Consider the following 27,687-nt stretch of genomic DNA (forward strand, 5'->3'; position numbering starts at 1 on the left):
GTGTGACTTGCGGGCATGACGTGGGGTGTAATGGAGGGCACTTTGCTGCTTATGCATCAGTTTTGGCAATAGAAGTCTAAATGCTTATTTCTGGTGCTGTTTGAACAGTCCAGGGGCACGATTCTAGTTTCTGAGCAACATCTTCTCATTGCTCTAGCTCAGTATTGCCTACTGTGAATGTCAGCAATTCCCTGGGGACTCAGGCCAAGGGAGGTGATTCTTAATAACAGCTACCTGTGACTGCGTAACCAGAGAGGTCAGAGACTGAACGTGGGGCTTTCTGAATGCAGATCAAGTGCTGAGCAATGGGAAATCTGAGTCCGACCTGAATTCTGTGTAGCTCAGAATCTTCTGGCAGAAGATCTCAGGGAATCTGGATACAGAAAGATTTTTCCTAGTCCTGTTCCCTCTGACTGGACCTTATGTATGTAAAGCTGCTCTTGTACAACTGAGATATAGCCCCTTCGCTTCAGATGTTTAGTACTTCTCTTATCTTTTATCTTTAAGCTCGGCTGCCTTTCAAGCGTTTGAATCCCGTGCCAAAGGAGAAACTTGAAACTGGAGTAAAAAAATCAAGGAAATCTCAAAATGTTCTTGATCAGAACAACATCCAGTGCCCCAGTTTGTCGCATCTATCGCCGGACGATGCAGAGAACAGTTGCCAAGGGGAAACTGAAACACAGTTTATTCCAAAACTTGTTAATGGGAAGGGTCCCTTGGATAGCTTTGTGCAGAAAAACAATAAAAGTCTACCGTTACCCACTATAGACTTGACAGAGGATTCTCTTGATGAACTGAATGAGAGAGATCGCGCCACGTCAGAAGCGGAAGATGCATTGACAGAGAAAGCTAACCAGGAGATCGGAAGTGAGCCTAGTTCACAAAAACCTGTTTGCAGTAGCCAAGCGGATGTTCTGGCCGAAACTGACCCTCTTGGTCCAGCTGCAGCACATACAGGAGAATCGCTGGAAGTGACATTTGCAGAGACGGATGTCAGCAGGGCCAAGGAGAGTGCACTCAAAGATGTCCTGTTTCAGAGGAAAATGCCTGTGGTTCTCTTGGAGGATATCATGGCAGTCAGATCTCTCCAAGCTGCACCTTTGGAAAGGAGCCCGCCTTCTGGAACTGGCCGTGTGGAGGACTCTGTGCCTACAGACTCCTCCTTCAGTTCCCTCTCGTCTACCAGCTCACCTGAGTCTCTGCCTGCCCAGGAGCGAGTGAGAGATGCCAGTCCACTAGCCTCTTCAACACCTGTTCAAAAGGTTAGTGTCTGTTACAGATAAGTGGTAAAGAAATTGCTTGTTGGCTTGAGGAACTTCTGAGTCTATGGAAGGTTGGCCCTCTCAGTTTCCATTTGCTTGCATCTGCTGCTTTCTACGCCTTCTCCATCTGCCAGTGGTCTCCTCTTGAGCCCTATAACTGTTCCCAGGAGTTCTTGGCGGAGAGTTCTGCACCCCCGTGGTGTGTAGAAAGTTCTTTGTCACAGGACGCACCAGGCACAACTGCACCTCTGTTTGCCTTGATGAAAGTTTTGCAACCAGAAGTGTCTTGCAGACCAGCCTCATCATAGAGGGGCAGGTTCGTCTTCTATGTAGAGATGTAAAATTTTGTAGCCATGTGGGGGAGGGTTGTGTTCGGGAGTGGAAAAAATTGGAATTTTAAGGAGAAGTTGAAATATGTGCAGTGCTTTCTTATCCAGCCCAAACTTATTCTACTGCTCTAACAGCCCTGTGGCACAGAGTGGGCACGCTGCAGCGCTGCAGTTTGAAGCTCTGCTCACGACTCGGGTTCAGTCCTGACACAAGTCAGTTTCTGGCAGCTGCTTCACACTTTCCTCAGCCTTCCATCTTCTTGAGAGCCATAGAATGAGCAGCGGCCAGCTTGCTTGGGATGAAGCGTAGATGACTGGGGAATGCCACGGCAAACACCCCCGTGAACATAGTCTGCCTAGTAAACGCTATGATGTGCATCAATCACCCCAGTGCTTGCACAGAGGACTACTTTTACCTTTAACAGTATAAAATGCATCATTTATAACTTAGTCAATTGTACTATAGTTGGCATATCTGTAAAATTTAAAAGTATAAAAGCCTTAATTTTTTAATGCTCAGAATGTCAAACACACCTGGAACTAGAGAGAGAGTTGCATATTGTGATATGCTGTATTATCTTTTGGTATTTAATAGGGCAAAATAAAAGTTAAAAATAGAAAACCCAAATTCTTTTGTCTACTATAATAAGTGAGTTATTGAGAAACAATCTTCAGACACAATATGACTAGCAACATAGTGAAAGAAGCGTTATACCTTGCAAGCCTTTCAGTATTCTAGTATATACATTATTACAAATTAACTGTGAATAAAATTAGTCACTCTTAAACAAAAGTGTATCTTTGTAACAACGCCTTCAGTGAGGCAGGCAATAAAGCTGCTTGTGCATTTGTATTTCTGTCCTTTGAGGAGAAAACTGCAGAGGTTGACCCACAGAAGGCCAGGTGAAGAGAACAGTGGATTCAGGGCTAACTCACAGTCACCACAGACAGACAACCAACAATGGCTTCTCCTCCGTTGAAGCTAACAGCACTCTTTAACGCACAGGTTTATCCTGGTCTGAGGATTCTGTCTGTCTACGAGTGCACACACACACTCAGAGCAGAGGTGAAAATTGCTGTCAGGTTGAAGGTAACCTGTGGCGACCCTGTAGGGCAGTGGTGGCGAACCTATGGCACTCCAGATGTTCATGGACTACAATTCCCATCAGCCCCTGACAGCATGGCCAATTGGAAATTGTTGTCCATGAACATCTGGAGTGCCATAGGTTCGCCACCACTGCTGTAGAGTTTTTAGGGCACGAGACAAGCAGAGGTGGTTTGCCTTTGCCTATTTGCTCTGGGCTTCCTTGGTCTTTTCCATCCAAGTACTATTTCTGCTTATCTACTGAGATCAGTCTGGCCTGGGTTATCCAGGGGAGGGCATTCACGAGCATTCATATAGGAATTATCTTCAAATGCTGTAGATTCCTACACAGAAAAGTTCACACGACACATTTTAAGTGAGCAAGATTTTTGTTGAGTAGAATTCTTTTCAGTAGAAAATATGTCACAAGGTTTTTTTAGTGGTCCCTAGAGTTTTTGACGTTTCCTTTGGAAAAATTGGGGTGGGGGGAATCCTTGTGTGTACGGGGGCGGGGAGAATGTTTTTCCTGGGTTTTCTTTCTGGACCACATATTTTGTCCTAAAGCAAGTGTAAATTTGACCTACAATAGGAAATGACATTTCGTCAGTCATGAGCCAAGCAGATTGGACAGGTGGTGATCAAAGATCAAAATGTTCCACTCTCTTTCTGAACTATGTTCTTTGCCTCGTGAGTCAAGCTTGCACACAGACATCTGAACTGTGCTTAAGATTTGGGAGGGCGATCAGCAGGGGTCCAGGTGAAATTGTTAATGGGCAGCAAGTTGACCCATTTCTCCTGTCCTGTCTAAGCAGTCATTTTTCCTTCTGGGTTGTTTCCAAACCAAGAATAGAGAGCTTCTCACGTCGCAGGGCATTGCCAGCTATTCAGACCAGAGGGGAAAAGCTGACATAAAATGGGTGTCTTATTTCTTTTAATCCTTAGGTAGTGGCACCTGGAGGCTTTAGTGACTTTTAGCCCCAGAAGAGGAAGGATGTGGTTTAGATTTCTGTTGGAATGGTACTAAAATAACTAGGTGATGACCCAGTTTGAAAAGGAATGACCATTTTTTTGGATACGATTGCCTGAGCTACAAAAAGCAGCGGCCTCTGTCTTTCCCTCGGGGGTTTAGGGAAGCTTCAGGGATGCCAAATAATTACCTGGCTGCTGTTTATTTCCCAGCATTTGTACAAGAGTGCTGAACACGTCCAAGGAGAAATGATCTCTTGAGCATAGCGTGGCAGGTCCAGCTCATGATTGGGCACCCCACCAATCCTCAAAAAATATTTTGTGCTTGTGGGGGACCTATAGCTGTGTTTAGAACTGCTTTGTCACAATACTTTATTTGTTTGTTTGATTTCTATCTCACTGTTTCCTGACTGGAGTGCCAGTCCAATCCAGTCTACCGCTATGGAAGGGAGAACCCAGAGGAGGTCTGCATCATTTAAGCAATTGGTTCAGCTGGTTGATTTAGAACACCCTTTAGAACTGTTGGGCAGTTAGCATTTAAATGGTGTTTTTAGTGCCCAAGTCTCTCTTTTGTGGAGAAGGTGCAACTTCTTTTATGCTTCCTGCTCTGGAGAGGTGGGGGCCTGTGTCAAGCCCTGGATCTGAGGCCAAATAAAACTCTGAAGCTGTTGGTTCAAAAGTATTGGAAAGTATCAGTAGCCAGCAGATGAAAACCCAATTCTAAATTGTCTTTTCCCAAATCCCACGTATATCAACCCACAGTACTCATCCCCCCTCCCTTCTTCCTGCGCTTTCCAACTACAAAGCAAAGACAGTGAAATGGTCGGACAGATCTCCAAGGCCAGAGAATGAGATAAGCAGCCATCTGGCCCGGGCACCCCTACTTGTTCAACCATGGGGAAAAGAAAGGAACTTTGTGGCTGACTGTCTTCCCAGATGCCAGGCTCCTGCCTGCCCGCCTGTCCCTTCAGTTCGCACTTTGTTCTCAGCCTGACTTACCCCATGGAGCTGTTGCAGTTAAAATGAGATCACCGCTTGTGTACGTGGATGCTGTTTGGAGAGAGGCCAAGGTGTGCATTTATAAACAGCTCTGTTCTTATAGCAGACGAAGGAAAAGGTTTGTCTGTCTGATCTACTCGCCAGGGCCAGCATCTGAGGTCAGGCTATCCTGGACCATCCGGGTCAGGGTGAATAAAGATGTAGGCGAATCAAATGAATGTTTGCTCATTTGAACTAGATGCAACCAAATAAAATTGATCAGACATTTAAAGCAAGAAGAAAAATTAGTAAAAAGCAATAATAAATAGCAACTTGAGAACAGACATGGAAATATCATCTCTGTTGATGTTCTGTCCTTTTCCTGGCACAGTCAAGGCAGAGAGATCGCGCAGGAGCCCGGTTGGACCACGATCACCTGTGGAGTTTGATGGGCGAATGAGGATTTGAACCTCGCAGTTACTGATTTCACACTAACTACTGCACCACACCAGCTGTTATGTACAAATAGCAGTGTGATGCTGCATAAAACAAAAGGGAAAGTGTTATTCCGTTGTCTTAGGAAAGGATAGATGGACCTCGTTATTTATCATGCCAAAGAAAAGACATTTGTAATTTCGGAGCAGGGGGGAGGGCAGGGAAAGAGCCCAGGAAATATCCATGATGAATAAGGAAGAGTTACAAATTTGGATATTGAGGAGTTCAGTGTTGTATAGTTGTGCTTTGGCAGTGCTCCAATTCTGTGCCCTTTCACATGGGAGAAAGCCCCATTTAAATCCCATGCGTCTCAGTAAACAGGCACACTGACAGGCTGGAAGCGTCACGGCACATGATTAATTTTGTCTGTTAGATTCATGGCTGGCCCCACCTTAGTTAAAAAAATTATTGCACTAATGAAAGTTGGTTTCTTACAAATCCACAGTTGCTTATTTGGAACGTTAAGTTTCACTGACATCAAGAAATGGAAGGTTTTCACAACCAGAATTAGCTTCCTGGCTCTTTTCATCTTTGTCCGTTAATTTTGTCTTCAAACACTGATTTTGCTGCAAGAGATGAAGGCATTTGAGGCAGGTGTGGAACGAGAAGATTCAGCAACTGTGTTGCATAAAGGCAGGAGTAGTTCCGCCAGACAGAACTCCCTCATCTGAAAGCATTCTGTATTCTACCATATTTGCCGGTACTTTTCCAAAATTAACATAAGAGCGTGGTTTGCTGAATTAGTCAGATTTCTAGTAGTGCCCTTATTGCCAACACAGTTGTTTCTAAGTCTTCGATCTAAGGGATTTGAACAGTGTGAATTGGGCAGGTAACAATGGCTTTTGCATTGAAAGAGCCTGCACTGGACATTCCCAAAGAGAAAATATCACTGATAAGACTGATTCTAGATTGCCCCTTTAGTGCCATAGAATTAATACAACTGTGTTTTAGAGTCAGTGTAGTATAGTGTTAGTTTAGGACCAGACAGACCCAGCTTCAAGCCCTTAGTCAGATCATTGGGTGATCGTGGGCCAGGCGGTCCCTTTTGGCCTACCCTTCTTCATAGGGCTGTTGTGAGGATAAAGACAGTTGTGTACAGTGCCTCAGCTCCTTGGAGAAAAGGCAGGGAGGTTTTTTTAAAAAGGTATGTTTTTCCCCCCTCACCCGTATTCTACACAGACCTATGCTACCTGTTTACAACACACTGGTACCTAAAGGAAACAATTCTCTCACCCCATTTAAAAAAGTTCCCTGCTTAGAGATGATTCACTGTTGCCAGAGGTAACCACAGAGTCTTGGTTTTAGCAGTGGTAGAGTCACCTTAATTTATCTGCTAGTGTCCTGCCCTTCCTCCTAGGAACTCAGATTGGTCTAAAGCTGGGGTCTGCAACCTGCAGCTCTCCAGATGTTCATGGACTACAAATCCCATCAGCCTCTGCCAGCATGGCCAATTGATGAGGCAGATGAGTGAGTCCCTGGTCCAAAGTCACCCACTAAACTTCCTGATCAAGTGAAGATTTCAACCCCAAATCAGACAGTCTGTCCATCCTGCTGGTTTTCTTAGTATTTTATATTGATTTATGGGTTTATTTTGCACCTGAGCTTATAAGTCTGTCCCTTTAGCAGTTTTTTGTCCCCATTGGTTCAAAACTTGAGTGCCCCTCCTTCCTTCTCTCGTCTTGCAAATGTGCACAAGCAGTTTGGTTGCTTTAAGGAAACATCTGTGTGCTTCTCATTTCCAGGTGAATCAGAAAAGCCAGCGGAGCGCTGCAGAAAAGGAGAAACTGAGGCTGCAAAGAGTAAGGCCTGTTCTGGTGCCAAGGGACTTTGTTTATACTTCTCTGCCAATACCTAGCAAATGTAGACCTCTGCTTTTCTGTGGTCCACTTTGAATCTCACCTCCACGTTGTAGGACAGGGGTGTCCATCTCTGGCACTTCAGATATTAATGGACTACAATTCCCATCAGCCCCTACTCAACTTCCGTGGATGAGCTTCATGTACTCATAGATGAACACACAAAACATCCGGATGATAATGGAGGAATCCTTGGCTGGTGGTCACTATTCACTGGTCTGATAGTTCTCAGTTGCCCAAAACTGTGTCTGCCTGATGGCTCCTCTCTTCCCCACCCCCCACCCCTGTTTGCTTGCTGTTGATCACCAGCCAAGGATTTCCCCATCCTCCTGCTGATGTTTTGTACGCTCATCTATGACAGGAGTAGGGAACCTGCGGCTCTCCAGATGTTCAGGAACTACAATTCCCATCAGCCCCTACCAGCATGGCCAATTGGTCTATGAGTACACGAAGCTCATCCGTGGAAGGTGAGTATTTACAGTCATCAGACACTTGGTATCCTTCACATCTATACCATTAGTGGATCTCTTTGAAAGTGATACCTTTATTACAGAGGCTTGATATGATTATCTTTGGGATGCCCTGCGTGTGTATTATTCGTTGCTGTTATTTATAATACGTATACTTTGTTGTTGTTTAAGAGTTGTGGTTCTGTTATATAAATGTTTTAATTGTTTTCATCAAAGCTCGCCCTGGAGCCAGACCGGTTCTTTTCCCTTCTGTAAATTAGATACTGTCTCCGGCTCATTATATATTTTTTGACCTTGGGCTAGTCACAGTTCTTCGGAGCTCTCTCGGCCCCACCTGCCCCGCAAGGTGCCTATTGTGGGGAGAGGAAGGGAAAGGAGCTTGCAGGCCACCTTGAGTCTCCTTAGGGGAGAGGAAGGTGGGGTATACATCCAAACTCCTCTTCTTCTTGTTGACTTAGGCAGGGTGTTTGGGGTTTTTTTGTAAATAAATCTAATGCTTTTAAAGCATTTTTCTGGGTCTGATAGTACTCAGTTGCCCAAACTGTTTGTCTGTCTTATGGCTCCTTCCCTTCTTGTGTTCCCTTCTTGTCTTCCTGTCTTATGGCTTCTTCCCTTCTTCTTCTTCCCTCCTTCCCTTCTTTTTGCTTGGATGGCTGCTGACTGCGACCTCTCTCTGGCGGCTCAGGATCAAGAGCGAGTGGATAAACTTCAGAGGCTGCAGGCCGAACGAGAGGAGAAGGGGAAGCTGAAAGAGGAGGCCAGAGCTGCCAAAGAACGTTCCCGGGAGGAGGCGAAAAGGAAAAAAGAGGAGGAAAAGGAACTGAAGGAGAAGGAGAGAAGGGAGAAAAAGGACAAGGAGGAGAGAGAGAAGGCTGAAAAGCTACGAGCAAAAGAAGAAAAGCGGAAGGAGAAGCAGGAAGCACTGGAGTGAGTGGGCTTTCTTGTGAGCACGGGATGAGAAAGGTCCAGGTCGCCTTCTCTCATGGTCTTGCTTCCTTTGGCTTGTTCTAGGTTATCTGTTGAGTGTGTGTCCCTCTCTATATATAATCTAGTGCTTTTCAAGTGTCCTTCCTTCCTTCCAAAAGGCCAAGAGCAGCATAAGCTGCATCCCCGACTTGTTTGAGCCTTTTTGAAGTTTTTTTTTGGGGGGGGGGAGTGTTGGGGGCTGCTGAGTGGCCCTCTGCAGGAGCCAAAACAGCTTCATTCTGAAGGGGAATAAAAACAAACAAAGGAAAGCCCAGAGGATGAAAAGAGGAAAGGCCCGAATGCCCACCTGTCCTCGTGATCCTCCAGAGTGTTTGCAGCCTTGTGGAACCTTTTCATCTGAATGGAGGAAGCCAGTCACAAGCCCTGGCTGACGGTGGCCCAGCACAGATTCTGAAAAGCTTGATGGGCGGCACCCACGAGCAGCCTGTTGGGGAAACCCTGGCACATTCGGGACCTGAGCCCAGGCTTCCCAGTTCTTAGCCTGGGTCAGGGATGCCCTGTCGTGGCACGCAGGAAATTAACCTTGTGTTAACTTTGTTTCTTGCTTTAGATTTAGGGCCTGCCTTACCACTGTCAGGATGACTGGCAGTTGGATTGCTTTTGGGCTGCTTGTTGCTTTCAGTGGGTGTGGGATGGGATGCCTTTCTCTGCCCTGTCTGGCCAGGTCCTGGCCAAGGCCGGCATGGTGGTCAGTGCTGTTCACATGTGGGGGGGTGGGGGGGGGATATGGAAACATATTACTGTTTACTGCGTGGGAAATGCCATTCTTGGCTTTTCCAAGCTGTTCTCCAGATCATGAATAAACCTCAGTTCTCTACATGGAGTTTGTTTCCGTTTTTGGGAATCTGACAACCACACAGTCTTGTGGGTGGGCGGCAGCAGCTGTTGACTGCCTCTTCCCCAGCATAGCCACCTTCCCGCCTTCAAAACATACCTGTAAACATCTGGCCACCCCACTAAGCCGATCTGCTGGGCTGGCAAAGCATGCTCGAGTGCTGCTATTGTGCCTTTCCTTGAAAATGAGCTTTATTTCAAAGGGCAAAACTGGAAGAAAAAAGGAAGAAAGAGGAAGAGAAACGGTTGAAAGAAGAGGAGAAGGTAAACGATCTGCTCTTTCTCTCTTTGGGGGTGGAGTTTGCCAGGGTCTTGTGGATGGAGCGGGGCATGTTCCCTTGCATGGAAATGAGAGTGGTTGTGCCTAAAGCTCCCATGTCTCCGTTTTTTACTTTCATTCCAGCGCATCAAAGCGGAGAAAGCAGAAATCACTCGGTTCTTCCAAAAACCAAAGACCCCACCTGCTCCGAAGGTGAGGCTGTTACTGATTCACATACCACTTTATCTGCCACTTTTCCAGTTCCACTTAAACCAGTCAATGCACTGTCTGTTGTAATATCTTTCGTGTGTGTTTTCCCTCCAAGTTTAGAGTGGCTAGTGTGTTCTTTTAACTACTGGACTCCCTGCCCTGGAAAGTGTGAATAATGCCTTTGAGTTCACATATCTAGAGCAATGTAAGTTGGTACTTTTGCGGATTTCAGCATCAATGTACAGCATACTTTGCAAGACCCACACCTGTCAGTCCCTCTGTGTGCCTCCTTCCTGTGACCCAATTGATCAGAGAGAGACACCATTGGAAAGCTGGCAGGGAGGACAAGTGATTGAGAAGCGAAATGGAGGTTGAAGCTTTACTGGGATGGCCCAGTCCTGTCAGGTCTTGGAAGCTGAGCAGAGTCGGCTTTGGTTAGTACTTGGATGGGAGGCCACCAATGAAATCCAGGGCCACAATCCAGGAGCAGTAGTGGCAAACCACCGCTGGACAGCCCTTGCCTCGAAGACTCTGCAGGGTTGCCATAAGTAAGCTATGACTTGACTGCCCTTTCCACCAGCTTACCACCCAGCGTGGTGTGGGATCTGAGCCCAGGCTTCCCAGTTCTTAGTCTGGATCAGGGATGTCCTGTTGTGTCACACAGGGGTGGAAACATTCTTGCAGGAGAGAAAGGTGGGGTATAAATCCAAAACTACTCTTCTTCTTTCTTTCTTCTTCTTCCCCCCCATTGTCGTCGTCGTCTTCTTTCTTTCTTCTTTCTTTTTCTAAATGGCTGAAATGAGCTACTTTCTCTCCACGCCCTTTTTGGAGGAGAAAAGGTAGCAGTTCCAAAAATAAATACAAAATCCTGCTAAGAGATTACGCTAATTGAGCTGTTAAAAACTCAGAGGGATTCTGCTGGATCAGGCCAACAGGTCCATCTGATCCTAAATCCTGTTTCCAACGTTGGCCAGCAAAATACCTCTGGGGAGCCCCACAAGTAACAGTCCTCCTTTGCTGTTCTCCTGCCTCCTCCTCACCTGCCCCAACATTCAGGGGCAGCTACCAAAAGTGACAATATTTGTAACAATAATTCCTGTCCTCTGGTACATCAATAAATGTTCCACATAACCAGCGTTAACCACCACACACTCCCTCCCCTTCCCTCGCATGCCACACCCCCCCCTTTCCTCTCCCTCCGCTAGGGTGGGTTGGCCATGTCCAGATTTTTATTCTAATCTGGAGAACCGGGTTTGATTCCCCACTCCTCCACCTGACTGACAGAGGCTTATCTCGTGAACCAGATGTGTTTCTGCCCTCCTATATTCCTGCTGGGTGACCACAGTTCTCTCAGAACTCTCTCAGCCCCACCTACCTCACAAGGTGTCTGTTGTGGGGAGAGGAAGGGAAAGGAGCTTGTAAGCCACCTTGAGTCTCCTTACAGGAGAGAAAGGTGGAGTATAAATCCAAACTCTTCTTCCTCTTCTGTTGAGTCTGGAATAAAAAGGTGAGGAACAGAGGGGGAATAGATACATGCAAAAGCTTCATTCATCCCACAAAGTAGCTGTGAATTTTTTTTTCCCTCTCAGAGGATTTTTCCATCACTGTTGAATTCTTCTGAGACAGTTTTGTGTTCAGATCAAACCAAACTTTATCATAGTTGTAGATCAGTATATATCACAAAATAGATTTTAGAAAGCAACGCTAATCTGAAAAGTCCGTGTTTGTTTTGTTGATAAATATTACTGGTTTTGTCATTTTTTAATGTTGATGTTAGCTATTTTGGCACACTTGAAAAGGCAGGATATCAATATTCTTTCAAAAATGTTTTATATCCTCCCAAACGAAACCTGTGCTGGTGCTTCCCAAAGTATGTGCAGGCCGGGGCTCTCGAGCTCCATAAGAAAGCTGTTGTTCCCCTCCATGATTTTAATGCTTGCATTTGAGTGATGTTCAGAGGTTTCCTTTGTCTGGTTGCAGAAATTGTCCTAGTTGAGAATGAAGGTTTGCTAGGCTTTGTAGGTTGAAAACACTGTCTTGAATGATTATGCAATGACAGCAGGAAGTTGACACAGGTCAGGGGTGTCCAACTCTGGCACTCCAAATGTTCATGGACTACAATTCCCGCCAGCCCCTGTTGGCTATGCTGGAGCGCCAGAGTTGGACACCCCTGATACAGGTGATAAAGCATGCTTGTCGTGTTGAATAGGTTAAAGGTCGGCACAAAAGGTAGCTTAAGAAATGGGGCCAAATTTTTCTCCTCTTACAGATTCTTGCTGGCTGGTGTGGGAAGTTTGCTCCCTTTGAAATCAAGGAGAATATGGTCCTTTCCCCGCTCTGCCGGGTGGCCTTTGACCAGGACCTTATGGATCAACTGGACTGCCTCTTACAAGCTCAGAGCTGCGACGCTCCTCTCTTGAGAGAACTGAAAGGTCGAGAGCCAGGCAAATCCGGACCCACGCTCCTCCGCAGCAGTAGCCTTGACGTCAACAGGTTGGTTGCTCTTCTTGTGACAAGGGGTGGTCGCTTGGAGAACTGCATCTGGAAGCTTGCGAGTAAAACATTATGTGTCTCCTGCTATTTCAGTAGCAAGAGACTAGCTTAACTGGGCCTTACAATTGTTGCCAGCGCCTGTTCAGATGAACTAATGTCTCTCTGTGCCTGTGTTGCTTGTTGTGCCCAATGAGGATAAAAATATAAAATAAAATTATTTATATTTTCATTTACTATAGTGAGAGAAATGTTTCCCTCACTCCTTGGGAAGCAGTGGCGTAGTGGTTAACAGCAGGTGCATTCTAATCTGGAGGAGCCGGGTTTGATTCCCCGCTCTGTCGCTTGAATTGTGGAGGCTTATCTGGGGATTTCAGATTAGCCTGTGCACTCCCACACACGCCAGCTGGGTGATCTTGGGCTAGTCACAGTTCTTCTGAGCTCTCTCAGCCCCACCTACCTTACAGGGGGTTTGTTGTGAGGGGGGAAGGGAAAGGAGTTTGTAAGCCCCTTTGAGTCTCCTTACTGGAGAGAAAGGGGGGATATAAATCCAACTCTTCTTTTTCTTCTATGAAGAAAGACCAAAGGGCATGGGGCTTTTTAGTTCTTTCGGAAGGGAGGCAAGGAGTGTGCCATCATCACCAGTGGAAGAGACCGGAGAGCGGTGCAGCAAAATAAAAGGTTTATAAAATTATGCATATGACACAGTTGAGAGAGAGCCAGTGTGGTGCAACTGTTGGAGCTGTCAAACGAGATCTGGGAAATCCGGGTTCAACTCCCCACTCTGCCGTGGAAGATCACTTGATTTTGGGCCAAACACTTGCAGGGCTGTTGCTCTGAGGATAAAATGGAGGCGAAGAGAATTATGTGAGCTACCTTGGGTCCCCATTGAGGAGAAAGGTGGGGTATAAATTAAGTAAACTTTTAAAAATATTATTTTAATCTTAATTACATGAAGTAATAAAACGTTACTGTACCATTTTACAACTGTTTGTGATTCCAGTCAAATGTCACCAAAGCAGCCTTGATTCCGTTAAGTCTTCTTTTTTACATCTCGCCCAAATTCACATGAGGGGCCGTCTGACCTTGGATTTTCTCAATCCAGCCCTGAGGAAATCTGGGCCGTGTCTCCACAGCTGTGCCAGAGGTGGCAGCTTTTCTGCGTTTAAATGGTGTAAATGGAGGGCACGTCCACTCGGCAGCAGGGCCGGAGCGAGGCGGAACTGCGCCCAGGGCACACCTGTGTCCTGCACCCCTGCCACGCCCCCGCACCAGCGCGCACCCGGTGCATTGTGCGTGCACACCGGCCCCCTTGGCACTACGCATCTGCTCGACAGTTACCAGCCATAATATCTCTGTGAGATCTCTGTATTCAAAGGTAGTTCTCCATCTGGTGATTAGTTGTTGCAGTAGGGTAGAAGGAAAGGCTCTGAACCATATAGAGCAGGGGTCTGCAACCTGCGGCTCTGCTTTCATGGACTACAAATCCCATCAGCCCCTGCCAGCATGGCCTGATGGGATTTGTAGTCCATGAACATTTGGAGAACTGTAGGTTGCAGACCCCTGATATAGAGGCATCTACGAGGCATCATGGGACACTGAGATACCTGGGTAGGTGGGCCTCTGATGTGAGTCTTCTAATACTCTCAAAACTGTGGGAAAGGGTAAGGAGATTGTATTGTCGAAGGCTTTCATTGCCAGAATCACTAGAGTGTTGTGGGTTTTCCAGGTTGTCTGGCCATGTTCCAGTAGCATTTTCTCCTGACGTTTTGCCTGCATCTGTGGCTGGCATGATCCTCTGAAGATGCCAGCCACAGATGCAGGCGAAACGTCAGGAGAAAATGCTACTGGAACCCAGCCATACAACCCAGAAAACCCACAACACTCTGGTAAGGAGATTGTTCTTTCCTGCATTATGCAGGGGGTTGGACTGGATGACTCTGGAGGTCCCTTCCAGCTGTATGGTTCTATGATTCTTTCATGACTCCCTCCCCAAACGAAAGGGGCTGCGAGTCACGTCTGGGAAAATCTCTCCCTTTCCCCATCTCTGGTTACTCAGTGCTTGTGGCCACACACTCTGCTTGTTCAAAAGTGCTTCTTGGGAAGTTCTAAAGCTTGACAGGGACTTGCATAGATCATCAGATGGGTAGTCCTGGTAATTTGAATCACTTTTGGCAGGAGACCACATATTGTCATGCAGTAATCTGTGCCCCTCCCTCTCGAAATCCTGCTCTTGCAGGTCGTCTGAGAATACAGCAGAGAAAGGCCTCCGTTAATTTCCCCTTCCAAAGTTTTGTATAGTCTGCATAACAGGACTTCTTAAAATGTCATGTCTGCACTTTAACTGCTTCATGGCTGGAGTTGGTTTAGATTAATTGAAAGGGTAATGAGAATAAAAGCCTTTTTGTGTCCAGTCCTGCACTGCCTCTTTAAGAGCACTTTTAATTAAAAGCGTGTGTGGGGGGAATCATTCAAACCGTCTGCAAAGGGCCAAAGGTCTTTCTCTCAATATTCGGGAACCCTGGTGGGCCCTGCCAATTACTGAGAGCCAATTCTTGTTTGACAGCGATGTGGTCATAGTGGGTAGCAGCCAAACGGGAGATGTCCCAGAAAGAAAGAAGTTTGGCCGGATGAAACTTCTGCAGTTCTGTGAGAATCACCGGCCTGCCTACTGGGGCACCTGGAACAAGACATCTTCTTGCATAAAGCCAAGGAACCCCTGGTCAAAAGACACCGTGAGTGACTTTTAGTCTGTTCAGAATATGTTGTTGCACCTGAGTTCTTACAATGGGACAGTTGAGTATATTTGAAAGGGGTGCTGCAGGAATAAACAGTAACATACACACATGCACACACAAATGTACATTCGCGTATATATACTTCCTAATGTAATTATTTTAAATGTTTAGATCTCACTTTATCTCAAACTCCAGCTGGCTAACAGCAAAAATAACTGGCAAACCAATAAAACACAATACAACAATGGACAAGATTAAAATACACCTTGGCCAGATCTCCCAAAATTCAATTTACCTCCCATCAAACAGTGTTTCAAGTGAGACAACTTTGCAAGTTTTTGCTGCATCTTCCACCTAGTTCCTTACTTGGCCGTCTTCCCTCTTCAGTGGCAGTTTTTTAAAAGCATATTTGAAAACTTTTCACAAGGTGTGCATTTTTTTTAGTTGGAAATAGTAATGTGCAAATGTTTCAGTTGGGAGTCATTGCGTGGTTATTGAGGCTTGGCCCAGATCAGAAGCCCTCAACAGATCACGGATCAACCAGTCCAATGAAGGATTGGTTCAGAAATCCAAGTGTGTCAAATCATAGTTTTGAGCTCCCAAGCAGGCAAACCATAAATGTAGCTGCCTGAGCGCAAGGAATTCCATGTTCCGTAAAGAATGGTGAGATAGAAAGACGCATCTGAGATGTCCTCGCTCTGTTCTGGAGGATCTGTATCTCAGCTTTTCTTGGCACATTTATAAAGCGGTTTGCCACAAAACATAAGAATGCTGTTAAAATAAAAAACAAATCCCACTGCAAACATTTCGATCCCCTCCTTCCAAACCAAACCAAAAGACAACACTGTACTACTGTACTGAGAGTTTCAGAGCCAGCGTGGTTGTAGTTGTTAAGGGTTCCAGACTACGATCTGGAAAACCCAGGCTCAAATCCCCACTTTGCTGTGGAAACTTGCTGGCCGACCCTGGGCCAGCCACACGCACTCAGCCGCGACCCTGGAAGGTATTTGAACGGGAGACCTCCCAGGAACACCAGGGTTGTAACGCCGAGGCAGGCGATCCTACGGGGTCCCCAGAAGTTGGTTGTGAATTGAAAGTTTTAAAAAACAGAGTATGTAAGGGCATAAAGACCTAGTGAGATCTGTGCAAGAGACCCAGCATAAAGACCTAGTGAGATCTGTGCAGGAATTTTTCCACATCCATCCAACAGCCACGTCTGGCCCAGGTAAGTTTTACTCCTGGAGCCGTGGCATCCCTTTTGGAGGCTGCAGTGGAGGGAGGAGAGGGCAGGGAAAAGCCCTTTTGGCTTCTGTCATCAGTGGGGCTCTGCTTACATAATAGGCAGGAGGGAGCAATTTTGCCCCCTACCCAGTTCAGCTGCCCAACCCATACAGGTCGTTACTCCCCATTGGTCCTGCCATCCTCCTGGTGCTGGAAGTGGTTGCTGGAGGGGGGTGGGGGGAAGGGTGATGACCCATCACTGCTTTATGCTTTCATGGGATGCAGCCTGCTGAAAGTTCTCCCGCGCCCGTGGGCTTGTTACATTAAATATGGCTTTGGGTTCACTTCAGTCTCTCGTTCTCCATTCCAGTTGATCAGCCGGTTGCAAATAGGCGTTTCACCAAACGACCACAGCCGAGTTTCCTGCAACCAGGGCTTGGTGTGATGCCTGAATTGGGCTGTAGACACGCCTGGGGGATTATCTGGCCTCAGATCTGTGTCTTTGTTTGCAGAATAAGCAGGCAGCTGTGCTGGGGTGCGTCTGAGCATTCACCGGAATCCTTTTGCACGAGGCTTCACCCACTTACTGTCTTTGGGGCCACCCTTTAAGGCCAGCTTTGCCTCCAAGTACTGGGCCCCCGGCCCCCCCAGTCTTTCTTCAGGCCTCTGCACGACATGCAGTGCTTCTTAATCCAGAACGTCTTTTTGATCAATAATCGTGCCCGATGGGCTTTCTTTGCAGACCCTCCTGGACTACGAAGTGGAGAGCGATGAGGAGTGGGAAGAGGAGGAGCCAGGCGAGTCCCTCTCTCACAGCGAAGGGGTGAGGCTGTGGCTGGGTTGTCTTCACGGGTGGGAAGCCCTCTGTGCCCCCAACAGAAGTCATTGGAGCAAGGAAAATCAGATAGGGGGCGTGGTGGGGCTTCTGGGCTGTATGGCCGTGTTCCAGTAGCATTTTCTCCAGAGGATCCTCTGAAGGTGCCAGCCACGGATGCAGGCGAAACATCAGGAGAAAATACTACTGGAACGGGGCCATTAAGCTCCACCACACTCCAGTGATTCCGACCGTGAATAAACAAACTCAGATTTGGTGCCTGATTTGCTTGCTGCAGATTGAAGCCATTGTTGGTTGTTTTCCTTATGAGCTTGACTTTACGCTGCTTATTTTTAACTCTCTCCCTCATAGACCTCTATTTCTTAATTTGTCTTCCATGAGTGCAATTAATAGCTATACCCACCATGCAGGCACGATACTGCCATGATCACTGTTAGGCACGAAACTGGGTGACTCCTTGCCTGTGGAGGCACAGGACGTAAATATAGCCCATCTGTGCCACGTGAGAGTACTGGCGCCCTACCTGTCCCAACCCAACTTAGCCACCGTGGCCCATGTAACGGTCACCTTCAGACTAGACTACTACAACTCACTCTATGTAGGGCTGACCTTGAGGAGGCTCCTTTGGAGACTCCAGCTGGGGCAAAATGCAGAGGCCCGGGTCCCAACAGCGACTCCACGGTGAACACACATCCAGCCCAAACTCCACCCGCTGCCCTGGCTCCAGGTAGAGTACTGAACTACATTCAAGGTTTTGGTGCTATATATTCTCTTATCTGCTTACAACTCACCTTTGTTAAACATCAGGTCCTTTCTTGCCTCTGCCCCTCCCCCCCCCCCTCATTCTCTGGAAATCAGACACCCTGCACCAACACCCCTCTTTCCTCACAAACATTTAACCTGAAAGCTAGGAATCCTTGTGGTGGAGTGGTTGAACGGTCTGACTAGGATCTGGGAGATTCCAGCTTCGTATCCCATGAGGATAAAATGGGAGAGAGAGTGTTGGCCTGTTTGTATCCCTGTTGGGGAGGAAGGTGAGCTATAGTGCCCGAAAAGACCCCTCCGATGAACCCTTTAGTGACCCTTGGCCCAAAAGATACCTGGCTGGCTTCAACTAGACTAGAGCCAGGGCCTTCATGATGGGGCGAGCTGCCAAACGACATCAGGGCCCTGCGAGTTATCTCCGTACGTGGCTATTCCACCAGGCCTTTTCCATCTAGCCAGTTGGATGGAATGGAAGACGCCATCTTCTTTGGCCACCAGGGAGGGGCAGGGAGCAGAGGGGGAATTTTTACCGCCATCTATCTTTTTAACGTCTATTCTGGTATTATATATTTTTGTATCGATGTGACATATTTTAATGTTTTGGGTATTTGTTGCGGCCTGCCCTGAGCCCCATGGGAATGGGGCAGGGAAAATAAACAAACAAAGAAGCCCCCGCTGTCCTCTGAGCCTCTGATGTTCTGCCTCTGCTTCTCCCTCTTGCTTTGAGGACCGGGAGGCTGCAGGCAAAGAGAGCCTGAGTCCTCCTTCATGAAGCGCATCACAAACATCTTCGTGTGTACTTGAGGTGTGATGGGTTTTATAATATGGGGTGTGTTTTTAAAGGGGAACAGATGGCTTTGGCCTACGTTTGTGTGTTTGGGGCTTGTGAAGAAAGGTTGGCCAGGATGAGACTTCCTGACTTCAGAGCTGCCTGTCCGGATCTGCAGCCTGTCTGAAAATCTGCAGAGCTGTTTTGGGAGAGGGTTTTTTAAGAACTCTCCTTCAGGTAAAAACACAGGGCAGAAAACTGCCTCTGTTACTTCTACAGGGTTACATTTTGGATTTCCCCCCTTAGCTCTGCCCCCTTCCTTATATGTTTGCCTTAATTTTTTTCTTGCATTTGTTTCTGTATAAAATATTGCTTGTTTGGAAATTTGTAGGACGATGATGAGGATGGAGGGGAGGAAGAAGATGAAGATGATGGCTTCTTCGTGCCCCACGGCTACCTTTCCGAGGATGAGGGGGTGATTGAAGTAAGCCCTGACCCTAGCTGGAAGGCATATTGTTGGGAGTGTTCCCTTTTCTCATCTGCCCCACGCATTTTCACCAGCAGTCCTAAAGCTCTTTCAGGGAGGGGGGCACCCTTAATCTGCGTATTCAGCCTTATATACATTATACTGTCCAATCATAATGCAGCATCAATTCAGCTCAAAATGAGGCTAGGTCATGTGACAACTGTCAACTAGATTTTGCTGATCAGGCATCTGTTTGACAGTGCTCTGACAATTGGGCCATCCAGGTCAGGCCTCTGGGCCAAACCACAGCAGAAAGCATCTGAGACGGGGGTGTCCAACTCTAGCGCCCCAGATGCTCATGGACTACCATTTCAATTGGCCATGCTGGCAGGGGCTGATGGGAATTGTAGTCCATGAAGCATCTGGGGCGCCAGAGTTGGACACCCTGATCTAGAAGATGTGATAATCTGCCTCCCCCACACTATGCCTCCATATGTGGCTGTAGCTTCCCTTTCTCTCTGATGTGAAAACTTTTCCACATCCATGGCACTTTTTTGCTAAGCTAGGGGAGTGTCCCAAACACGCAGTTCCTGCAACTTAAAGTAAAATCCAGGAGGGGGAAGCAGTTTGTCCATGTTTAAATTGACCACGGGCGAATGTCAATTTGGAGGATTCTCACAGTCCAAACGCCATTGGGAACTCCAGTCTGGGTGTTCGCTTTGCTTTTCACACTTTAGCCTGTTTAGTCCGTTCAGAGATGGCCGTCGGTTCATCGTTTGCTGCCGTCCAGACAGCCCCGTTTCTCCCTCTGCTTGGCAGGAGTGCGACCCTGAGAACCAGAAGGTTCGCCAAAAGCTGAAGGCCAAGGAGTGGGACGAGCTGATCGCCAAGGGGAAGCGGCTGCGGGTCTTGCAGCCCACGACAGCCGGATGCGTCTGGGAAGGCCAGGAGCGCAGCGGCTGCTCGAGCGCCGACTTGAAGCTCCTCCAGCAGTTCCAGGTGGCCATCTTGGACGTCAGCCTCGGGGACGAGGAGCAGGCAGAGAAGAGTGATAAGAAGAAGAAGACAAAAGACCAGCAAAGTAAGAGAAGGGGGCTTTTGATCAGAGGGGTAATGGGGGGGGGGTATAAGAGGAAGGGGGCAGATGAGGGAATGGCATGTTTTTGCCTCTAAAACAGCCAGTTGCTCACAACTGTGTTTGGGCCTCTTGCAAATGGTTGCTGGCACAGGACCTTTTGGCCTAGAAATTATACATGGAAAGGTGGAGGGCGGATAAACTGGGCGTTTGCCAGATTTTCAACTGTACCTTCATGATTACAGGCTTCAGCTGCCTGGTTTTCCCACCTTGCTGAGGTATTCCCCCCCATCGCCTAACTCGGCAGTTCATTCCTTTCACTTACTAACTCAGGAACATTTCTGAAGCCTCGGTCCCGGCCTGGCATTACAGGGTCGTCAGTTCTCCAGGAAGGTGGGCAGAGAGGGCCTTTCCCACCACTTGCTCCTGTCTTGCGTGTTCACTGGAGATGTCAGGGTTTGGACCAGGGCCCTTCAGCACATGAAGAAGAGTTGGATTTATATCCCCCCCCCTTTCTTTCCTGTAAGGAGACTCAAAGGGGCTGACAATCTCCTTGCCCTTCCTTCCTCACAACAAACACCCTGGGTGGGTGGGTGGGGCTGAGCAAGCTCCAAAGAACTGTGACTAGCCCAAGGTCACCCACTGGCATGTGTTGGAGTGCCACAAGCTAATCTGGTTCACCAGATGAGCCTCCACAGCTCAAGTGGCAGAGCGGAGAATCAAACCCGGTTGGCAGAGCAGGGAATCATTAGAGTGCACCTGCTCGTAGCCACTGCACCACGCTGGCTCTCAGCGTCCCGCTCCCTCTACGGTTGGCCTTTGTCTGACGGCACTGCCCCTGGACTGACCTAACTGATGAGGGTCAGCTGTTGAAATCAGGGGAATCTTTTTCCTTCGCCCTGGGCTTCTGTGTTGAGCGCTCTCTCTGTAAGCTGCCTTGAACTTTGGATAAGGTGAGAGGGATTTTTTAAATTAAGAAGAAGAAGAGTTTGGATTTATATCCCCCCTTTTTCTCTTGTAAGGAGACTCAAAGGGGCTGACAATCTCCTTGCCCTTCCCCCCTCACAACAAACACCCTGTGAGGTAGGTGGGGCTGAGAGAGCTCCGAGAAGCTGTGACTAGCCCAAGGTCACCCAGCTGGCGTGTGTGGGAGTGCACAGGCTAATCTGAATTCCCCAGATAAGCCTCCACAGCTCAGGCGGCAGAGCTGGGAATCAAACCCGGTTCCTCCAGATTAGATACACGAGCTCTTAACCTCCTACGCCACTGCTGCTCCTTTTAAAACACTTAATAGCTGGCATCATGCAGTGGTTAAGAGTGGCCGATTCTAATCTGGGGAACTGGTTTTGTTTTCTCACTCCGCCACATGCAGCCTGTGGGTGACCCTGGACCTGTCACAGTCCTCTCAGGACTCTCTCAGCCCCACCTGCCTCACAAGGAGTCAGTTGTGGGAAGAGGAAGGGAAAGGAGCCCGTAAGCCACTTTGAGACTCCTGAAAGGTAGAGAAAAGCAGGGAATAAAAATTGTTCTTATTATTGTTGGGCACGTCTATAATAGGCTAGGTTGGAGACCAGTATCACCACAGAGACCAGTGAAATTTTTGTGGTCTCAGCTTTCAAGAGTCTAAGCTCTCCTTGTCAGATACAAGTCAGAATGTAGCTTCCCGAGTTCTTATATCCGTGGAAGAAGGTAAAAGGGGTGTTGCAAAGACGGGACTCAGGATGCAGAGGTACAATTCAGATTGTCATCAGGATCATTCATAATGGGTGGGGGGGATCCTGTGGATCTGATCCACTTGTGGAGGGGCACAGGAAGAAGAGGATGTTGGATTTATACACCCCCTTTCTCTCTGGTAAGGAGACTCAAAGGGGCTTACAAACACCTTCCCCTTCTCTCTCCCTCCTCACAACAAACACCCTATGAGTTAGGCGGGGTGAGATAGTTCAGAGAGAACTGTGACTGGCTCAAGGTCACCCAGCTGGCATGTGCTGGAGTGCACAAGGTAATCTGGTTCACCAGATAAGTCTCCATAGCTCTATTGGCAGAGCAGGGAATCAAACCCAGTTCTCCAGATTAGACTGCACCTGCTCTTAACCACTACACCACGGTAGTTTGTGCCAGAAAAAATCACCATTAATGACACAGGTTTCCGGTTCCACCTCAGTGTTTGGGAACTGTGCCCTAGCCAAAGGTTTGCATTTAGATCCTTGTAAAATGAGGAGCGAAATACGCGCCACAGGTGCCTAACATTATTTTGCTCTGCCCTAGTCTTGGGACAGCTGCTCCCACTGCTCCACGGGAACGTTAACGGAAGCAAAGTGATCATCCAAGAATTCCAGCACTGCTGCCGCTTGGGGCTCCTCCCCGACAACCATGGTACCGTTGCAGCTCCCAGCAGCAGGGATGCCAGCCCCAGCACCCCCCAGGCCCAGACCCCCGTCCACGAAGGGAGCGGCGTTCCCTCCAAAGCCAGGCTGAAGCGGATCATCTCGGAGAACTCTATGTATGAGAAGAGGCCCGAGCACCGGATGTGTTGGTACGTCCACCCAGAAGTCCTGAAGAGCTTTGGCCAGGAGAGCCTCCCTGTCCCCTGCCAGTGGAACTACATCAGCCAGGTCCCTTCGGTGGGCAAGGAGGAAGGGGGCCACCCACCAGGAGTGGTGGCAACGCAGACCACCCCGGTCTCTGCAAAACGGAAGTCGGCGGGAAGCATGTCCATCACCAAGTTCATGAAGAGACCGCGCGGCCTCAGACAGGTGAGGTCCTGCAGAATAGTCTGGGACTGCTAAGATCATTGCGTGGGCGCAGTTCGTCTCCCGTGCCCATTGGTGCCAGCCTCCTGTGGCGGTCCTCCCATCCGAGAGGCTTGCCAGACCTAGCTCATTCCAATCAAAAGGTGTGATTCAGCTGCTTCCCCGTCAGCTCTGTGTCTTGCGCTCACACCATCGCCGGGGCTCTCTTGCCTTCTTCTGCAGACTTGGTCACTCTCCCCTGCCCCTTATTTCTGACCAGGTGGGTCTGCCTTCTGCAGCCAGAGGAGAACGCGGAGCCCTGTGATGGATCACGGGGTTGACAGTGGCCCTCCGTGGCTACTCAAGATCCATGGAACTGGAGAAGCCAGAGGCTTTCACCATCCGAAATAGGTGCTACGCTACAGAGTCACAATCCGGCAGTTCTCATGGGGAGGAGGAGCACGTGTGGTGTCTGTGTGGGTGTGTGGTGTCTGTGTGGGTGGGTGTGTGTGGGTGTGTGTGTGGGTGTCCTTGCTGCCACCTAAGGACCAAACTCTCCATAAAGCAGTGACCTCATCCAGAAGGTCACTGCTGGACCAATTGTGCTTAAAGCGGCCGAGGCCCAGGAAAGAAACCAAGTCCCTTCCACCCTCCCCCATCCCATGGTTGGAGCTGACAGTCCTGGTCAAGATTGTTTGACTTGGTGCAAGCATGTCTCTGACCCGTATGTTTTTAAAAAATAGACTGGATTCTGTGCCTTTCCTTCAGAGTGACAAAACACACCGACACTCTGCCCTATTGCATTTGTTCCTGAAGAAAAGGGCACAGTCTGTTTGCATGTTTGGGGTTTTTCCCCCTCTCCAGTCTGGTGCACCTTGGATAATAATCAGCAGATTACTGGACAACATCTCCTTTTTTAATTCAAAGGCTGAACCCATGGAGATGGATGGATTTCAGGCAGACACGGAGGAAGAGGACGACGACGAATGCATCCTTGTGGACGGGCAGCAGAGCACAGGTGAGAGACCCAGCGACCCCCCAAGAGCCCCTCGCCCTCCTGATCACACACACCTGAAAATGAGAAGCAACTAGTGGGTTAGACAGGCTTCCTTTTCCTTCCTCCTGGACCCCCAACCTGGTTGGCAAACCTTGCCCCCTCAAATTTCTCCCCTCTCTCCCCCCCTCCCTCAATTGGGAAGAAAAGAGACATGTTGGGTCTGTTGCTCTAAAAGGGAGGGACCCCGTCTGCCTCCTTAATGACCAAGCTAGTTTGGCTGCCTAATATCTAATTCCATTCTGCCTGCAACTCTCGAAAGGTGGGGAGACCAGGGGTGCCTCTTCAGGTTAGCAAACTCCAGAGGCACACGGAGGAAGCCAGAACAAAGGCAGCTGGCAAAGTGTTGTGTTTGGTTGGGGGCCAGGCTGACCTCCTCCTGCTTGGGAGGATGGAAGGTGGTGGAGCTACCCAGCACCCCCTGGGCAGTGACAAAGTACCTTCCTCTCTGCCTCTGCAATTCCAGGATCACTCTCAATGGACACCGTTTAATGCAGAAGGGAGGGCCAGTTCTTTGCTGAGTGGGCTTCCAACTGGTCACCTACCTCTCCTCCTCCTCCTCCTCCTCCTCCTCTTCTTCTTCTTCTTCTCTGTGTGCTGAGTGAAGGTGCTGCTTGGCTTTAGAGTGCTTGAACATGACGAGAGCGCTTTGCTCTTGTACATTCGGTCATCTTAGCAACAGCCAATCAGGTAGATCAGCATTATTACTCTTTAAGTTAGGGATTCCCCAAGTGGGTGCTGTCACCCCCTAGGGGAGGCAGGTGGGGGGTAGTGCAGGGATTCCTGGGTGAAAGGTTCTTGGGGCACAACACCAGCTGGAAACAACCAGCCTGGCCTTGAAGAGGAGGAGGAGTTTGGATTTATATCCCACCTTTCTCCCCTGTGAGAAGATTCCTACAAGCTCCTTTCCCTTCCTCTCCCCACAACAGACGCCTTGTGAGGCAGGTAAGGCTGAGAGAGTCTTGAATGAATTGTGACTAGCCCAAGGTCACCCAGCAGGAATGTAGGATCCGGGAAACAAATCTGGTTCACCAGGTAAGCCTCTGCCACTCAGGTGGAGGAGTGGCGAATCAAACCTGGTTTTCTAGATTAGAATCCACCTGCTCTTAACCACTACACCATGCTGGCTCTCAAGAGAAGTGTTGTTCTGCGCTCCCACCAGGCGCTGCTGCTGGCCAGTCCATGCAGGGCAGGGCTGAGATTGGGGATGGTTGCCTGGCCGGCGGGGGGAAGAGAGGAGGGGGTAGCCCTCAGCCTTGCTGTGCAGGCCCTGACGTGGGCGGGAAGGCTTCCTCTTTCTTACGAGGAGCTGCCCAGCCTGCACCCTGTTGGTGATGGCTGCGTGAAAGGCGTGGGGCACAGGCTGGCCACCAGGGGAGGCAAGAGGCTCAGGCGGTGCTCCTGTGGTGGGCTGGGGCTGCGGTGACTGGCAGGCTGTGCAGGAGCAGAGCGGGGGCGGGAAGCTAGGCACACACACCTGGAGCCCTGCAGGTTCAGTCCTGTGGGGCTGCCCCATCCAACCCTCCCCCTCAGAAATGGCACACTCCCTCCAGGCCAGATGCTCTCAACTCAGCCTGAAGAAAGGCTGCTGGGGTTGGTGGCCTCCCAGATTGCCCAGATCCCTGGGGGGTGGGGGGGGAGGCACAGAAGGTGCCTCTCCTGTTTCTCTCTCACCCCGATTTTAATTTTTACTTGTGGTAAAAAAAAAAAGCATGCCGAGTGGACGGAGGGGTGGGAGCCACAGGCTGCAGGGTGTGCTGCCACGGAGCATCAAGAACCTGTCATATTAGAATTCTCAGGCAGGATTACAGCTATTCATTTCTCTGGGAGGGAGGGAGGGAGGGAGGGAGGGAGGGAGGGAGGGAGAGAGAAAGAGAGAACTGGTTTATTAATAGTCAGCAATGCCTTCTCCTTCCTTTTCATCTTCCTCTTCTTCCCGGATCAGAGCATCCCATCCTCCCATTTGTCCAGTACAGACAGCGCAACAACCAGGGGTTGCAGTGATGAAACTTTATTTATTTTATCCATGTTTGTGCTTCCTGCCCACCCGATTCAGGGTTCCCTGTGCAGCTGCCCCATAAACACAGCTCAGGCCCCAGCATCTCCAGGTGAAAGGACCAGACACTAGGGGATGTGAAATGACCCCTGCCGCAGCCCCTGGAGAGCTGCCCTCTGGATGGACGGCCAAGTGCCGCTCTTAGAGGTCCAGCTTCCTCCGAGGCTTTCTGCCCTGCCACAAGGCTGAGCTGCAGAGTCGCATGTGCCGCAGCCCCCCAACAAACCTCCTTTCTCTTCTTGCAGGGTCCTGTGCTCCAGGAGCCCCGATGGGCGAGAGGGAGGCAGGAAGCCGGAGGTCACTGGCACAGGACGCCTGCAGCTGTATTGACGACCCAGCCCACTTGACTCGCGTTATTTGATATTCGACTAACTTTACTGCTCTGTATGTATGTAGAATTCCTTTAGACTATTTTTAAAACTCTCATGTCTTTTTTTTTGTACAAGATACTTGAACCTGCTCTGTATTCCTTGTAAAGAGAAGACAGCACTTTGTTCCGCTTCAGATCCGCGGAAGCTGGAGATGTATTTTTAGAGGTTTAGCTGCTTTGGTTTTTTTTTTTTTAGCAAAATACTACACATAATCTCTCTTTAATAAAAGCATTATTGGAATTTGGGATGGAGGGCCCTTAAATTAGATGTGTTGCGTGTCTCTTTTCAGCTGAAAAGGAGGTTTTCAGATGCTTTGTTTTTTGGGTTCCTTGTAAATTTTTTTCACATGTCAGTGGCCTCTAGTAAAAAAAAACCTCGTCCTCCCCCCCCCTTTTTGTTTTTACCAAACCAACTTCTCAGCTATAGGTTAAAACTGCTTAAACTATGGGAAACCAAAAGGGGGAATAAGGGGGACACCTCCCACAAGGTCCAGCACTGTTTGTTTATCCGTGAGTTAAATGCCCAGTTTGCAGATAACACCGAATCATTCAGGACAACAAAAACCCAAATGCCTTGTGAAGAACTGTGGCTCTTTCTTAATAGTTGACTGGGCAAAAGCACAGCCAGCGAAGTTGCATGTAGGAACGGGGAGATGCACCTTAGACCGAAACCATTCTAAATAGGATATGCAGATGGCGGCACCTGAATTGGCTGAGAGCGAAAGATCTCGGGATTGCAATCAATAGCTTGGTGAAAATGGCAGCTCAGCAGGTAGCTGGAAATCTTTGGGAAAGGGACTAAAGATAAAACAGCCCATACTGTAGTGCCTCTGTGTAGATATACAGGGTGGCCTCATTTGGAATACTGTGTACAGTTCTGGTCACTGTTCTCTCAAAGACACTGCAGAATAAAAATAAGTCCAGAAAGGGGCATCCAAGCTGATTCAGGGGTTTGCATACCATGCCTATGAAAAAAGACTGCCATCTAGCCCAGGGGCTTGTCAGGCTTATGAGTCAGCTGAGGCAACCAGCCCTCCTCGCTCCCAACCAAGTCACGTTTATGCCATACCCAGTCCTTGTCATAAGTGAGTTTGATGCCCTTTCAGTTTAGAGAGAGAAAAAATGTGGAGGTTGGTAACAAGATCTCTGGGGTGGAGAAAATAGGAGGACTTTTCCCTCCCTCTTTTGTAAAGTTAGAACTCTGGGACATGCAATGAACTTGGTGGGCAAGACAGTCGGGACCACAAGGGACAAACTCTAGGATTTGACTGTGGAGCACAGAAGCCTTCGAAAGCAGACTAGACAGGCCCACGGTGGTGACCAAAGGAAGTGTCCCCCTGCAGGACTGCCAGGGAGCAACATCAGAGGACAGCCTTGAGCTTCCTG

At 48.6% G+C, this 27,687-nt stretch overlaps 1 protein-coding gene across 1 annotated transcript in view; it reads left to right on the plus strand.

Moving 5' to 3' along the window:
- CHAF1A (chromatin assembly factor 1 subunit A) overlaps positions 1–26,564 on the plus strand; it is a 29,159-nt gene extending 2,595 nt beyond the window's left edge. The window contains exons 3-15 of the mRNA XM_048495851.1: positions 508–1,262; positions 6,857–6,913; positions 8,126–8,367; positions 9,465–9,525; positions 9,665–9,733; positions 12,000–12,223; positions 14,787–14,955; positions 16,922–17,002; positions 18,940–19,032; positions 19,834–20,095; positions 22,358–22,845; positions 23,749–23,839; positions 26,177–26,564. Of these exons, the coding sequence (XP_048351808.1) occupies positions 508–1,262; positions 6,857–6,913; positions 8,126–8,367; positions 9,465–9,525; positions 9,665–9,733; positions 12,000–12,223; positions 14,787–14,955; positions 16,922–17,002; positions 18,940–19,032; positions 19,834–20,095; positions 22,358–22,845; positions 23,749–23,839; positions 26,177–26,292 (2,708 nt within the window). The 3' untranslated portion in view covers positions 26,293–26,564. The remainder of the gene's footprint in view (positions 1–507; positions 1,263–6,856; positions 6,914–8,125; positions 8,368–9,464; positions 9,526–9,664; positions 9,734–11,999; positions 12,224–14,786; positions 14,956–16,921; positions 17,003–18,939; positions 19,033–19,833; positions 20,096–22,357; positions 22,846–23,748; positions 23,840–26,176) is intronic.
- The last annotated feature ends 1,123 nt before the right edge of the window (positions 26,565–27,687 follow it).

This window comes from Sphaerodactylus townsendi, linkage group LG05, assembly GCF_021028975.2.
Source record: "Sphaerodactylus townsendi isolate TG3544 linkage group LG05, MPM_Stown_v2.3, whole genome shotgun sequence".
In the NCBI taxonomy this organism is placed as follows: Eukaryota; Metazoa; Chordata; class Lepidosauria; order Squamata; family Sphaerodactylidae; genus Sphaerodactylus; species Sphaerodactylus townsendi.